The 15,855-nt window shown below is 46.3% G+C and overlaps 1 protein-coding gene across 1 annotated transcript in view; it reads right to left on the bottom strand.

Annotated features, from left to right (window-relative positions):
- The window catches only part of LOC144762966 (gamma-aminobutyric acid receptor subunit rho-1), a 317,065-nt gene that overhangs the window by 102,031 nt on the left and 199,179 nt on the right, over nucleotides 1–15,855 (bottom strand). Inside the window, exon 4 of the mRNA XM_078648279.1 lies at nucleotides 2,280–2,362. Within this exon, the coding sequence (XP_078504405.1) occupies nucleotides 2,280–2,362 (83 nt within the window). The remainder of the gene's footprint in view (nucleotides 1–2,279; nucleotides 2,363–15,855) is intronic.

Below are 15,855 nucleotides of genomic sequence, written 5' to 3'. Positions count from 1 at the left end.
CCTCCTCCCGGCAGGGGGAGGACCCAGGCAGCAGCGGCAGGCTTCGCCCCAGCGCCTGCCTGCCTGCACAGCCCCACAGCCCAGCACACACAGAGGAAGGTGAAGAAGGGACCTACCTACCCATAAACCCTGGAGCTGCACAGTCCACTCAGGTGCCGGCTGCCCCCCCTCTCTGGCTTTGTCGGGATATTGCAGGGTGGGGGAGGGGAGGGGGTGAACCGTTCTTTGTCTGGGAACTCCGGGGCATGTGATCCCGCATGGGCTCTCTGGTGGGCAGCGAGAGGGAGGGGGCTCGCACACGCTGGCAGGCTGCCAGGGCTGTCTGGCTTGCACAGCCTGCACTTCTGCTCTCGTCCACCCCCTCTCATTTGGAGAGGGAGCTCTTTCGCTTTTAGCCGAGGGCGGGTAGTTTCCATAACTGTGCCCGTCTGTCAGCGAACTCCCACCCTGATAACGAACCGGAGCGGCAGAGTGCCGGAGCCATACAACTTGAGGCACACGCACCTCAGCAGGGGCTGTGCCCCCCTCGACCCCCCCGAACACACGCAAAAAAGTGCTATTCACAAAAAATGGACATGATGCCACTATCAGCGCCCTGGGCCGCCCACTTTGGACGTGTCGGCGGGCCTCCTTGCCCTGAAATTCTCTGAAAAGTCGTATAATCGGAGATTGGGACAGGGGAGGTCGCACAGGTTTCTTTCCGATGTGAGCCATGGGGTGGGTTTAATTGAAGAGCCGAGAGGCGTCCCGGCAGCACTTCTTCTTCCATGTGCAAGAGTCCAATGTCGCTTTGGGGCGCACATTACATTACTGCCAGCAGGGCACCCCAATCGCGGTGTTTATACAAGTCACTGCTCCACAGCCGAGAAGGTTGTGGAAAACGCGGCAATGCAAATCTAGCTATTTAGCTGTTATTGAGAACTTTACACCAAACATGGATTCGGGGCGCTAGAGTCAGGATGCATTAATTCACCACACTGAACAGCCAGCTGAGCGGCTCACTGACGGGAAAGCGACTGGATGCAGCGCTAGTGGATGGAGTTTCCGAGCTGCAAGAAAGAGGAAAACCCACTAACACCAAAGAGAAGCACTCACACCTGGTTATGATGGAACATTAACATACTTTAAAAGGAAACAAGCACTCACCTGGACTTCCTCCGAAAACCCAGCAACACCAAAGAGAAGCACTCACACCTTGTTATGATGGAACATTAACATACTTTAAAAGGAAACAAGCACTCACCTGGACTTCCTCCGTCGGCGGTCGGCCGCGGAATGGCCAAAACAAACCTGGACGCCCAAAAAAAATAAGCCCCGCCCACCGCCGCACTGACGTGACCAAAGGGGCCGGATGAGAAAAACATCCCAGGAACGCCCACGAGTCGCCTCGCAGGATGACGGACGCCTCTGTTTGCCAATGGCTAGCGTCCATTTATGGAGCTAGCCAATGGGAAACAGAGGCGGTGCCGAACATCCATACTGTTGACAAAAGTTTTCGCCCTGGGCGGAGCACTTCGTGCTCTCGCCAGGTCGAAACCTAAAAAGGGAATCTTTCAATGAAACTTTCAACTGAGAATGTTTTCTTTTTTAAATGAGGTGCGCGGTTATCTTCTGGGCGAACTCACACTCAATAATTAAGAGCAGTGATGAGAGGGATCAGGTACCTGGTAATAGATTTACAAATGCTCAGAGTGTTCAACCACTTCCAAATCTATATTCCCTCCTGCATCCAGTAGTAGGGTTGTACCTAATCAGGTCCAAGGAGGAGATCAGTGGAAAACTTGGAGATTTCATCCAACCACAGAATACACAAAATAATCAAAATGTCTGAAATACCAGCTGGGGCAGGGAATGTGAACATGCTTAGTGTTCAGATGAAGGGGTGGACCGGAAGACCTTTGGGGTTGTGTCACTCTTACCTTACAGTAAACATGTTTCAAAACAGCCTATTTAGTACCGGTTTCATTTTTTATATAGCAAATATGAAATATTTCAATCCAAGGTCATCGCTACAATTTTATGCTAATTCTGGCAATTACATCATTTTGTGTATTTAAGGAAAGTCAAGTAGGAACAAAAACACTTTGGCATTCATTTGGCATGTTGATGTGACAGCTGTATGAGGAAATTTGGACAGGAGATACACGTTTAAATGGGATCAAGGAATTTAGTTAGCACTACAAATGTTGTTGTGTAATTCAGAGTCAATAGTGGGAGTACAAGGGATTTGTAAAAAATAGGTCATGATATAAAACAACTGGCTTTTATTGCTTACTTACAGCTTTCGATCTCTAGGGAGCATGTTTGTGTGTCCAGAGGAAAGCGGCTGAAATCCATGTTGCACATCGCAGTAACTGTGACCCTACAAAAGAAAACCCAGTTATATGCATCCATTCTCCTATTTATTTAAAGTCCAGCACTTTCAGCTTAAATTAATTTTAGCAACCTAGGATATTTAAAGCAGAACCATTTAGCGCCACTCTTTATCCGAACACTTTGAAAAGTGTCTTGTGGCTTTAGCCTGATTTTTGCAGTGTCACCACTGTTCTTGTGACCTGCATCTAAGAATAAATGAGACACAGCAATATTTTTTACCCAAATTATCAGTATTTTGTTGTTGAAACTAGAAATTATAACTTTATATGTAGCTTCTCCAAATATTACTTCCCCCATAGTATATAGTATTAAAACACACATCCTGGGATAATGTCAAATAAAAAAACCATGCTTAGAGGATTCTCTTTCAACCAGTACCTTTAGGTGCTATTCCTAATGTAATTAAAATGGCGGTGTTACCAAACATGCTGCATGCGATGAGCAATTGCCAGTAGAAATTCGAACTAACACTTGCAATGCCTGGTCAACTCTTTACCGACTATATTACAGTACAACAAAGAGGCAAACATTTCACTAATAAGGTTGCAAACACGAGCTTGCTATACTCCCTTTAGTAGTTATCATATAACCTCCAGTTCAATACAAATTACTTTTTCAAGCTGTGAAACAATATGGGCCTGATTATGAGTTGCATGGCGGTGGGTTTCTGAAATTTCAGTGACTGGAATCATTAATTCTGTCAGATAATTGCACACCTACACCATGTGATTATGAGCTTAGTAGGAAATGACCATCTATTGTTGATTTGCCCTCAATTTTTGTCTTATTTATTTTGCCGGCATTAGAACTCTGTGCACTTTACCCCTTCTAAACAGGAATAAAGTGCCTGTGTTCCATCTTTAAACATGTAGAAATTGACTTAAGTCTGATTAGCGCAATTAACTTTCTTCACCTTTTGCAGCAGGGGGCAGCGTGAATCGGGACTACACGCCCCAGGAACGAGCGGGGCCCAGCGCTCAGTGGCAGCCCCTCCCTCCATCACCAGGCGCTTTAAAAACTGTTTGCGCTTCCCGCTTCGCGGGAGACGCTTCACCTTTTGCAGCAGGGGGCAGCGTGAATAGGGACTACACGTCCCAGGAACCAGCGGGGCCCAGCGCTCAGTGGCAACCCCTCCCTCTATTACCAGGCGCTTTAAAAACTGTTTGCGCCTCCAGCTTCGCGGGAGACGCTTCACCTTTTGCAGCAGGGGGCAGCTTGAATCGGGACTACATGCCCCAGGAACCAGAGGGGCCCAGCGCTCAGTGGCAGCCCCACCCTCCATCACCAGGTGCTTTAAAAACTGTTTGAGCCTCCCGCAAAGCGGGAGGCGCTTCACCTTTTGCAGCAGGGGCAGCGTGAATTGGGATTACACACCCCAGGAACCAGCGAGGCCCAGTGCTCAGTGGCAGCCCCTCCCTCCATCACCAGGAGGCTTTAATCAAGTAGTTTCCCCCGCTTGCGGGACGTGCGCGGGCGTGCGCAGGGCAAAGCCCGGGCCAAGGGTGGGCCCGTCTGTGCCCGTCGTAGCCAGGAGGAGGCAGGGGTGGGCCAGGGCTCTAACATCGTCCGTCCTACCCTATGACTGGATTGTTTCTGCGTCCACCCGCTGGCAAAGAGTGAGGGTGAGGAATACCGGGAGCCATTGTCACCCTTAACGAAGGAAGCATTTGTTTTGTGGCCGAATAGCTTGGACACGCAGAACGGTAAAAAGCTTGTTCAACATATATGAGTGAGGACTAAAGTAGCGCCGGGGAATGTTAATCTGAACACATAATATTGTTTAGACATTGTGTAGATAGAAAGGAGGGTGGCTTTTGGTTCTCCCGGGTCGGTTATTGAGAAATACCGCTGTGATGAAGAAAGGGGGGACGAAGATAGACAATGGGGAGGGGGTAGTTTAAAAGGGACACTTGGTGCCTTTTTTGTTAGGGCCGAGTCTGCCCTGGCTCAAGAAATCTCTTCAGCTGAAAAAAGACTTTCTTTGGACTCGATCAGGGTACAGAAAAGGTTATCAATGGGAGCTTCAGCAAAGAAAGGGACAACGAAGGTAGTAACCCCGAGATCTTCAGATGGAGAGAATACGCCACAGAGAGTGTCTGAGACTCCTGATACTAATGCGGCAGTAATTGTGTTATCGTCCCAGGGGAGTTCAGACTCAGTGGTAAAACACAGAGTGGAGTTGCCACAAAATATGTTCAAAAAGAATGACCGCACTATTGGGGAGAGGGAGGAGGGTAGTCCTGCGTTTTTAGATATGTCATCACTAGATGGGGAGGGAGCAGGGGAAGAGGGGTTGGCGCTGGTTGAAGTTTTGGAGAACTGTGAACTAGCCCAAAAGGAAATCGTGGAGGTGGTAACCCGGTCCAGAAGGGCGCTCTTAGCCAAACACTTGACCAGCAGGGCAAGGGTGCCTGCAAGCGTTCCCCCAGTTATAGCTAAGTGCCCAAGAGGGGGAGGTGGAGGGGGGCGCAAGATGGGTAATAGTAAAGGGAATAAGAAAGAGACACCAAAGGAGGGTGGGACTAAAGGCACCCAGGAGGGGGAGGGTACTTCCTATTGCATTAAGTGTAGAGGGGCGGACAAGGGTGATGGGGCGGATTCCGCATTAGGGCTAAGGCTGGAAACTTTCCTCACTAGCCAATTAGCCCCGCTCCATATGAAAATCACAGTGATTGAAGAAAAAGTGACCCTACTGTTAGAACTGAAGAAGGACTCTTCTAGTAGAGCTACCTCCCAATCTAAAAAAATGCAAGATAAGGTAGTCCGATGCACGAACGGGCTGGGGGGAGCATTACATATGGATTTACAACAAGGAGAAAGGGAAGCCGATGACAGGGGTAATGAACGAGTGGAGCCTCAGCGGTCTGACAAAGATGGGAGAAATAGAGGGGAGGAGAGAGACTCGACCCAAAAGAAGGAAGGGCAGTTAGCGCAACCCTCAAGTCGGCCAAAAAGCTTGAGGGTACAGGGGGGAATAGGGGACGGGACGGGTGCACTGAAACCCTTTGTGCCTGGTGGGGGCGAGCACGCCAGGAGTTCGGTGGACCTGCACATCTTGGATCTCCTGCCAGCAGCCAGCCCATACACAATAGTGTTGACAGGGGTCCCCGCCTCTACTGAAACACGAGAAGAAACCCCCCAAAAGCTAATTAACAAGGCAGCTCACTGACTAAGTAATAATGCCCAGTTTAAGCTTGAGCATTACAGGCATATCTTAATGGCAAGAAGTGTGTCCTGGATAGGTCCTAGTAGGAAGTGTTTTCCAGGAGACACAGTGATTCTAAATTTTAGATTCCCGGGGATGGTACAGGATCTTCTTCTTCACTCTCGGGGCGGCTTTCGGGGGGAGAGTGGCACATCTATCCAATTGCTACCGCTGGGCTTTTTCTATCGGGATCCAAGGACAAGACCTCCCAGTGAGATTGAATGGCAAAGCACAGTGGCAGTGTTGGAGTAGGGCCCTTGATACTCACAAAAAATCGTTATGCCCCACTAGCAAATTGTCAGGGTGTAAAAGACATTGATTGACGCAAAGAGAGCTCTGGCCTTGTGGATAGCTTCAGTAAGACCATAGCACCATGCAGTTACCTAGTTGGAGGCTCAGTAGTAAGATCAGGGAGCACACCAACCACTGTCTCCCCTGAGAGAGCCTATGATAGCCACCGTAAAAATGGGAATGTGCAGACATTACTAGCCCTGCCCCCGCTTAGAGGCGGACAGATACTGCCCAGTACAGTTATTCCAGTCCAAGGCACTATCAAGATGATGAAAAAACACAAGGGGGTACTAGTGGTCTATAAGGGCTGGTAAGATTAATGCTTACTTAGAGATATAGTGTGTGTGTGCGAGGACTGCTGAGTAAGGAGAGAAGAGAAGAAAACCCATCAGCCCACCCAATGGCGGAGCTTCATCATTTGCGATTTTTCTGTATAAACTGGTATCCACCAAGTACCTTGCTTAAAGAAATCGCAAGGGAACTACTGGTTACGGATACACCAGCGATGAACAGTCAAAAGAGTGTTATGGTTGGGGGCTGTGGGGAGAAAAGTGTTGCAGTGCTCCAAGAAGGTGTGTAGTAGTAATGTGATGTTAAAATTGACTATCATGGTGCCCAACAAGAAACTTTATTAAGAGGGCCACCATGAAGGCAAAATTAAAAGCAGGATATGGATAGAATTTCAAACAAATATTACTATCCGATGGTAAATGTACTGGTCAACATGTTTCAGCCACTGATGGCTTTCTTCAGGACCTATATTTAGTACTACTGCAACTGTGAAGACAAAGGTGAACTCAATTGTCCAAAGGACCATGCAAAAGAACATGTGACAAACCATGAAGTGATGCTAAAGGTTAGGCAATGAAGTCATGGTTTGAGGGGATCTTCTCCTAAAACAAAACAAGATATGTGCAAACACACAGTCATAAACAATGTAAAGCAATATATACATGATAAATTAACATGTACCAACCCAAGAGCAATGGCTCAGTGCGAGAGGTTTTATTATTTTAAATCACTCACCCAAATTCTGCTTGGGAGTAGCCTCACCTCGCCTGGTACTCGCTTAGGAAAAAGAGGCCCCGCTCTGAGGAGATGGAAAGCAAAGAACACACACCATTTCATGAAAATTGCAATGGTATATAAGTCATCTCCTTATATCAACTCTGCTGTCTAGGTGGAATTAACAAGACTATGGACTCCACTAGCCCCGTGGAGCAATGAACAATACTAAATAAAACGTTGTTTGCTGATGTTGTTACAAAAATATATTATTTCTATAGATTCCAAGAAAAAAGTTGCAAAGTTCCTGGGTGTAAGATGTAGCACCCAAACTATCCAAGTAAAATAATTCTGTTGCGATCCTTGTAAATCACGCAATTGTAACAAGCGAAACTCACAAAGTTTCAATACTATGAACAGTAAACCCAGAAAAGAGGATGAAGGTAAAACTATGAGCAACACTGGACTGTGGAGCCAGCTTTAAAAACAGCGCTTACTACACATGTAAAAGCACTATTATCTACAGCATTTGTTTAAGAAAGAGGTAGGTTCCAAAGCAAGCTTCTGGTTAAGAGAGCTCTGGCAGAGGAAGAGTAATGGTATCAAGAAGGTCTCTGACCTGCAGTAAATGTAAAGGAGGAACACCGTGCATTAAAAGTCGCGAAACCCAGACCCACCTGTCTGTCGGTACCTCCAAACCCCTACTGAGCCGAGGGCAGGGTAGCGTACCAGGCAGCGTGGCCGGGTTAAGTTATGCACTAGCGGACCGGAGGGGGAACAAAACCGCTAGTCTCAGATTGGTTAGACAGCGGGCCAATGGCGGGATCCGCCTCCAGGTCCGGATGTTATTGCTACATGTAGGTATATGTAAACGACAATCGGCAAAGGAGCTCGAGCCGCAAAGGAAAAAAGAAGAAGGCGGCATTCGATTGGGTTATCTGTTTCTGTGCTGGTACGCCGTTGGTCGATCTGTCGGCCAATGAGATAGAGTGAAAACCGATAACTAAGGTGACTTCCGTGGATAGACTGGGAGTGCTTAAGATATTACAAGGGCGACTCAGTTTGTGGTAGTGCCTAATTTATTGGTTCGTAAAGCAACGTGACTAATTTATTATTTCGTAAAGCAGCCGCCTTCTTCTTTTTTCCTTTGCGGCTCGAGCTCCTTTTCCGATTGTCGTTTACATATACCTACATGTAGCAATAACATCCGGACCTGGAGGCGGATCCCGCCATTGGCCCGCTGTCTAACCAATCTGAGACTAGCGGTTTTGTTCCCCCTCCGGTCCGCTAGTGCATAACTTAACCCGGCCACGCTGCCTGGTACGCTACCTTCCCCTCGGCTCAGTAGGGGTTTGGAGGTACCGACGGACAGGTGGGTCTGGGTTTCGCGACTTTAAATGCACGGTGTTCCTCCTTTACATTTACTGCAGGTCAGAGGCTTTCTTGATACCATTACTCTTCCTCTGCCAGAGCTCTCTTAACCAGAAGCTTGCTTTGGAACCTGCCTCTTTCTTAAACAAATGCTGTAGATATTAGTGCTTTACATGTGTAGTAAGCGCTGTTTTTAAAGCTGGCTCCACAGTCCAGTGTTGCTCATAGTTTTACCTTCATCCTCTTTTCTGGGTTTACTGTTCAGAGTATTGAAACTTTGTGAGTTTCACTTGTTAAAATTGCGCGATTTACAAGGATCGCAACAGAATTATTTTACTTGGATAGTTTAGGTGCTAAATCTTACACCCAGGAACTTTGCAACTTTTTTTTGGGAATCTATAGAAATAATATATTTTTGTAACAACATCAGCAAACAACGTTTTATTTAGTATTGTTCATTGCTCCGCTGGGCTAGTGGAGTCCATAGTCTTGTTAATTCCACATAGACAGCAGAGTTGATATAAGGAGATGGCTTATATACCATTGAAATTTTCATGAAATGGTGTGTGTTCTTTGCTTTCCATCTCCTCAGAGCGGGGCCTCTTTTTCCTGAGCGAGTGCCAGGCGAGGTGAGGCTACTCCCAAGCAGAATTTGGGTGAGTGACTTAAAATAATAAAACCTCTCGCACTGAGCCATTGCTCTTGGGTTGGTACATGTTAATTTATCATGTATATATTGCTTTACATTGTTTATGACTGTGTGTTTGCACATATCTTGTTTTGTTTTAGGAGAAGATCCCCTCAAACCATGACTTCATTGCCTACCATTTAGCATCACTTCATGGTATGTCACATGTTCTTTTGCATGGTCCTTTGGACAATTGAGTTCACCTTTGTCTTCACAGTTGCAGTAGTACTAAATATAGGTCCTGAAGAAAGCCATAAGTGGCTGAAACATGTTGACCAGTACATTTACCATCGGATAGTAGTATTTGTTTGAAATTCTATCCATATCCTGCTTTTAATTTTGCCATCATGGTGGCCCTCTTAATAAAGTTTCTTGTTGGGCACCATGATAGTCACTTTTAACATCACATTACTACTACACACCTTCTTGGAGCACTGCAACACTTTGTCTCCCCACAGCCCCCAATCATAACACTCTTTTGGCTGTTCATCACTGGTGGATCCGTAACCAGTAGTTCCCTTGCGATTTCTTTAAGCAAGGTACTTGGTGGATACCAGTTTATACAGAAAAATCCCAAATGATGAAGCTCCGCCATTGGGTGGGCTGATGTGTTTTCTTCTCTTCTCTCCTTACTCAGCAGTCCTCGCACACACACACTATATCTCTAAGTAAGCATTAATCTTACCAGCCCTTATAGACCACTAGTACCCCCTTGTGTTTTTTCATTAGCTAGATTAGGGGATAGGGTGTTTGTAGGTCTTTAAACTCTCTTCCCCTGGGACCCTGTCATAATTTTTGTTTTTTTTTGCTATTAGAGTGCAGCTGCGGCTCCTTTTTACAGGCGACCTTCTGTTGGTTTGCTTAAAGCTCTCCTCTGTAGACATTAGGTGGTTCTTAAGATGGCGGACTTTGCGGGCCTTGCCTTTGATGACAATACTTTACAATCCATCCTGGATGAAAATCCGAGCATGCTCGATTCAATACCAACTACTGGAGCTAGTTCTCTGGGTGATTGGGATACTACTCTCAATCTTAAAAAGAGCCATACCCGCACTATTATACATGGGCAGATAATGGCGGAATACTTACATGGGAAATGTGCACCCACGGGCCTTTTGGTTACCAATGCCCCTAGACTGTTTCTTACGGATAAGGTCTTCCTTAAAGATTGGTCGCTTATCGCGTGGCGATGCACCCGCGATTGGCTCATTCTTATTATTACGACTGCCAAAAGAGTGGCTGATGCCATCCTTGTTGAGATACAGGTACTTGAAGGCCAGATTAGAACTACCCTTACAAGTACCCAGTTCAAGAAGCAACTGGATGAAGCAAACAAGACCAATAAAGAATACAGAGACTCTATTTTTTTCACCAAAATAGAGAAGTTCAAGAAGGATCTGGCGAAGTTCTCTCACGAGAAAATCTACCCGTATACCAGTGAGAGCTACAAACCACGAGACTTCACTACAAAAGGGAAAAGGTACGGATCCAGTTACTCTACATCTTCTTCGGATCCTGAATCTAGTGACTCAGATGCGGGGAGTAGTGGGACCCCACAATGGAGAGGAAGGGGCCAATTCAATCGACAAAATCGGAGAAGAGCTGGGCAAAGTAACTTTTACCAACAAGGTCCCTGGTGCCCACCAGCCCCCTGGGGTTATCCCCAATTTCCTCAACCTATGCCGCAGTTCTATCCGCAGCCCCAACATTATGACGGACAGGCTTTTTTAGGACAGGGCCGTGGCCGGAGTCGGGGCAGGCGGAGGGGTCAACCTGTGGAAAAGTAAATTTTGCCATGTTCTGTGTCCCTACGCCCCATCCATCATATGTTATGTATGCATGATCAATATGCATATGTTATTCCCCATTTCTGATTAATGACGCAATTACAGTTGTGTCCACCTCTAATATGTTAGTTTCCAGTCCTCGTGAATACTACGAATATCAGGCCTATGTAAAATAATGTTGCCACGTTTCTCAGTGTGCACGTTATTCCATTATAAAGTCCCCGTTTCTAGGCCTCAAAAGGGCCCGGACCCTGGATTCAGCTCCTGTCTCCTGAAAGCCTCGCTGAGGAGCGATACAGCCCCCACCTGTATCCTCGACCTTTCACTTACTTCCTGCCTCGCACTGCCCGGTGCAGCCCGGCCCTGCCTCCAAGTCTGCCAAAAGTATGTTATAGTTCCAGCTATCAGTTCAGTCCTCCCCCTTTGCATTCCTAAGCTACTGAACTGCATCAATAGTTTCCGTCGTTGTCTAGCCTTCTCGTCTCCCTGTTAGAGAAATACTGTATTTAATGGTCATTTAGTATTCTTCATCACGCATTTCATGTAGAATAATGCATGGTCCAGTCTTAGAATCAAGTTAGCCTCTCCCCTCATGACTTCTAGTTTATATCAACATGTTCCCTAAACATTAGATACCAGATAGGGTTTAGGTACATGTCGCTCCGACCCTCCAGACTCTAGTCTCTGCTCCTAGCACAGAGTTCGTAGCCCCCAGCTTCTCCTAGTAACACGTCATTGCCAGTTTTCGCGCACCATTAGGTTAGAGGTCCCGGCTCCTTAGGTAGCCCCCTCCTATGTGTCCGCCCATTCATGACATATTCTGTTACGTTTTACTTCACATGTCTAAGTAAACTCCCAGTTACACCTCTTTTTACTGTTATCTTTCGCGACTGCTACACGTCATGCCTTCTGCTCCACCCACTGCTACGCCTACTGCAATGTAATGCTATGTGTTTGCGTTATGTATATAAATGAATGTCTTGTTATTGAATGTTAGCGAGCTCATCCCAGACCAAGCCCCGGCAGCTGCCGGGCCTCTTTTCCCCTGTCATCCTGTTCCTATGCAGGTTGTCCTGATCCTGTCCTTATGCTGTAATAAACCTACAGAAACTCCTACTACCTCGAATCTTGACTCTTATTTATTGAGCTATCTGTTATTCATTCATTCATCCAAAAATAGGGTATTATTTATTTATTTACCACATAATGGCGCCCGAACAGGGACTTGCCCTTTCCCCACGCGTCGGTGAAGCCACGCCGACCCCCTGACCCTCTGCAGTCGTGACGGAACCATACCGTGCACCTGGCAGATATTTCTGCTTCAAGTATCCCTCAGGCCCACGGAGGAGACGGAGGAGGCGGTCCAGCATCCGAACGAGACGGTGGAGGAACGCGGCGAGTCCCGACCAGAGCCCAAGCCGAGAGTCCAAGGTCCGAGGTATCCGGAGGTCCACCCGTAACTGAAGTCCGAAGTCCGAAGTTCGTCGTCGTAGTCCAGTCCCGTCCGAGGCCTTCCGTTCCGTGCTGCCCGGTGAGTACCATTGCTGGGGTAGTGTCTAGACAGGGTCAGTCTAAATTGACTCTGGTCCGTGGGTTGGTGGTACCCAAGCTCACAAACGAAGTGTTCACCTAGGTGGATACGGGTCTTGATGTGTTCCTTTATGGGACCGGTATGTTCCGTACTGTTATAGCAGTGCATCCAGTAACTCTAGTCTGTTCCGTTCTCGAGAATTCTGTTCTGTTTTCAGTATTTTCAGGTAGTATTCTGTTCGAACTGTTATTTATAATGTTGTTTAATGTATTTCCAATGTCGTGGTATGCCTGAATTGTTTCCCCAATTGTTATTGTTTTTCGTGTATTGTATTGTGTTCCGATTCAAGTTTAGAATGCCGCTCTTTTCCAAGTTACGTCAGTTAAAAACTAGAAAGGGTCTGCTGGAAGCAGCAGTTCCTGTTCCGCCTAGGGACAGTCCAGGTCACTTTATGTATCAGAAACATGGCATAAGCGCCATATTGTATCTAGATTTATGGGTAGAGTATACCAAACAGTTAGAAGAAAAGTATAGATGGCCCGTATCGGGTACATGGGATGCCGAATGTATCATGCGAGTAGAAGAAGCATTATGGAAAAAGAAAGCCAGACAGTCACAGAAAGATGCCATCGAGTTATGGCGTAAGGAAGCTCATAAAAGAACGGAAAAGGAAGTCAGAAAGTCAGAGTTAAGTAGAGAATCCCAAGAACGAACCCAAGAAAGAGAATTAATCGAGATAGGTGAACAAGTTAAAGCCGAACAGTCAGACAGACAGAGGCATGCCCTTATTAAGGGTATGTATCCTCTCCTTGCCGAAGGCTCGCCAAAAGCGACCCCAGAGGCACCCAGTAATTTCCCGCCACCATTAGTTCCGACCAAGCTACGTCACAAACCGACCGCTGCTGATATTTTTATTTCGTCCTATTTGGACGACACAGTCCCAGAATATGCAAATCCTGTTCGCGCTCCGCTAGTCCCTGTAAATCAGGCACTTCCCGTTCCTCCAGACACCGGAGTACCTGTTACGGTACCCCCGGGTCAGCCTGCCATACAAGTTCAGCCCACGTTACAATTACCGACCCTGCAAGCACGAAGAATGTCAGTCGACGATTCTAGTCTAGGGGCCGCAGGAGGAGGTCCTCCTCAAACCCCGCCGCCACACAAACGTTTATCAGCACTCGAATTACATGCTCAAGCATCACAGCGTACTCCTAAAAGTAATAAGTCTGTTACAGAAATCAGACAAGCCCTTGCCGAATGTGTTTATGATCCAGTTCCAGGCGAATATAATATGGTTTTATATTCCGTACGTGTAAGAAGGGTGACCGAGTATCTAGTCACCTTACCAAATATGAAAGAAGATCTAGACAGAATATATCGTTTCATCCGTACAGGGGATGATCCAGAAAGTATTGGCGAGATCATGTCTCAAAGGAAAGCCGAGATTCAGCTCATGATATTAAAGTTCCTGATCAATTGTCTAATAAGAGAACAAGATTACCCGTCTAAAGATCCCGCCGAAATGAGAATCCTGACAAGGTGGAGTGATAATATAGCCGAGGGTAAGCACAAGACCATTAGTGCCATGGAAAGTATGTACAAGAAAATTCGTAAAGAAATAGTAAGGTTACACGAACAGCGTAAAGCAGCACAAGTAAGTGAAAAAGAAAGTATCTCTGATCCTGAAGAGGAAGACGAGAATCCCGCCAGAATAGCGTATGTAGGGAAATCCAGATTTCCAGATCGCCATTTACGTCTAGAACCCAAGTCTATTTTTCATCATCCAGCACCAGAACGAGAGCCTTGTTCTCTAGAACAAGTATTTCAAGCTACCGATCACATTCTGAAATCACGAGTCGGTTATAGTGAGTTAAGCACCATGCATGAACAAGAACTAGCCCGATCAGCAGTCCGATGGATTACTGATTCTACCACTTTTCCAGACGAAATAGTGGCACAAATGTTTCTGAAACTGCCCCCAGCCGAGCAACGACTGGTGGGTATGTATATGATCCAGCACCTCATTACTCAGTATGAGGGTCAACACTCTGATCCAGGCCCGTTACACGATATCCTGAACGAGTTACTCCAGTACAGATGGAGAGGTCTAGGTACCGATTTAATTAGTGTTATTCTAGAACAGCGTCACAAGTATAGAACGTTCCTGAACCCGCATTTTGTTCACGTCTCACCCCCAGAAAGTAAACCATTCTACATAGACAGACAGAATCCGTTACGAGAAGTCCACCCAGTCCAAGGGACGGGTGGCGAAATGCAACGAGTGTTTGTATACACTCCGATTTCAAAGATGGAACTCCTCGAAATGAAAAAGCTAATTCCCTGTCATGACAAAGATCCAGCAGGGTTCCATAGAGAATTAAAAGACATGCTCCGTATGGGAGAATACACGTACCCAGATGTCATTAAAATGTTAAAGGTTCTGCTACCCGCAGGGGTGTATGAAAAGTTAAAGGAAAAAGAATGGGAGGTGGGAGAGAAAAAGATCGATTGGACAGCTCTAGAAGCTGAAGACAAGGCACGAGTACCAGGTACCGGTCTTGGAGATAAATGTAAAGAATTACCAGAATTATTGATTCAAGTTTTACCCAGATTATTGACAACTAGAAAAGAAGACTGGGATGCCATCTCAGCCTGTAAACAGAAACAAGATGAAGACATTAGTGATTTTTATTCTAGATTTGAGAAATGTTTCAGTATTAATAGTGGTCTCAAGACAAGTAGTGAGTCATACCCTCATCTTTTCGTTACCAAATTAGTCGAGAATTCAAGTCCACAAATTAAAAACCGAGTTTTGAAAGTCGAAAGCACCTGGCAAGCAAATACTCCGTCCCAGATGCTCCAGATGCTCCAGTATCACCAGAATAGAATTAGAGAAGAGCAAGAACACGAAAGAAAACGTATGAAAGACACGAAAATGAAAGTGCTAGTTGCACAATCTATTCCTCAAGACAGTCAGAAGAGGGGTCCGATTCAAGCCAGTCATCCTGCGGCTCCCGTTAAAGGGAACTGCAATTATTGTAAACAGCCAGGTCATTTTATAAACGAGTGTGCAGTTCTGAAACATAACATAGCTACTGGTAAGACTAAAGAAAGACCACGTCCGCCTAGACAAGAACAAGTTTCACAGATTCCTCAGTCACAGAATGCACCACAGACAGTTACAGTACCGCAGCCTATTGCTGCAACACAGCACGTTACATCGCAGATGTACCAGTATGCACAGTCCGAGTATCCAGAATACCAGTCATATTCATGAAACAGCCTAGAGAGGGAGGTAGGCTTGCCTCTCATCGAGATACCTGTAGACCAAGAAGGTCCCTATGTACACAGTCAAGTATTAGGGAAAGACAGAAAGTTTCTGATCGATACAGGGGCAAGTAGGACCACAATTAGTCACGCCGAAGTTCCAGGGGCTCCGCTCTCAGGCTCAAGAAATGTTTCCCTTGGATTTTCAGGAAAACCCATAGTTAATGAAATATCTCAGCCAGTTACTCTAGAAGTAGGTCCATTGTCCCGTACTACTGATCTGTTACTTACTAAGGCATGTCCAGAAAATCTGTTAGGTATTAAGACACTGAAA

This window comes from Lissotriton helveticus, chromosome 6 (assembly GCF_964261635.1).
Source record: "Lissotriton helveticus chromosome 6, aLisHel1.1, whole genome shotgun sequence".
NCBI classification, from domain to species: domain Eukaryota; kingdom Metazoa; phylum Chordata; class Amphibia; order Caudata; family Salamandridae; genus Lissotriton; species Lissotriton helveticus.
Note: the sequence above shows the minus strand (reverse complement) of the source record. Positions and strands in the feature narration are given on the sequence as shown.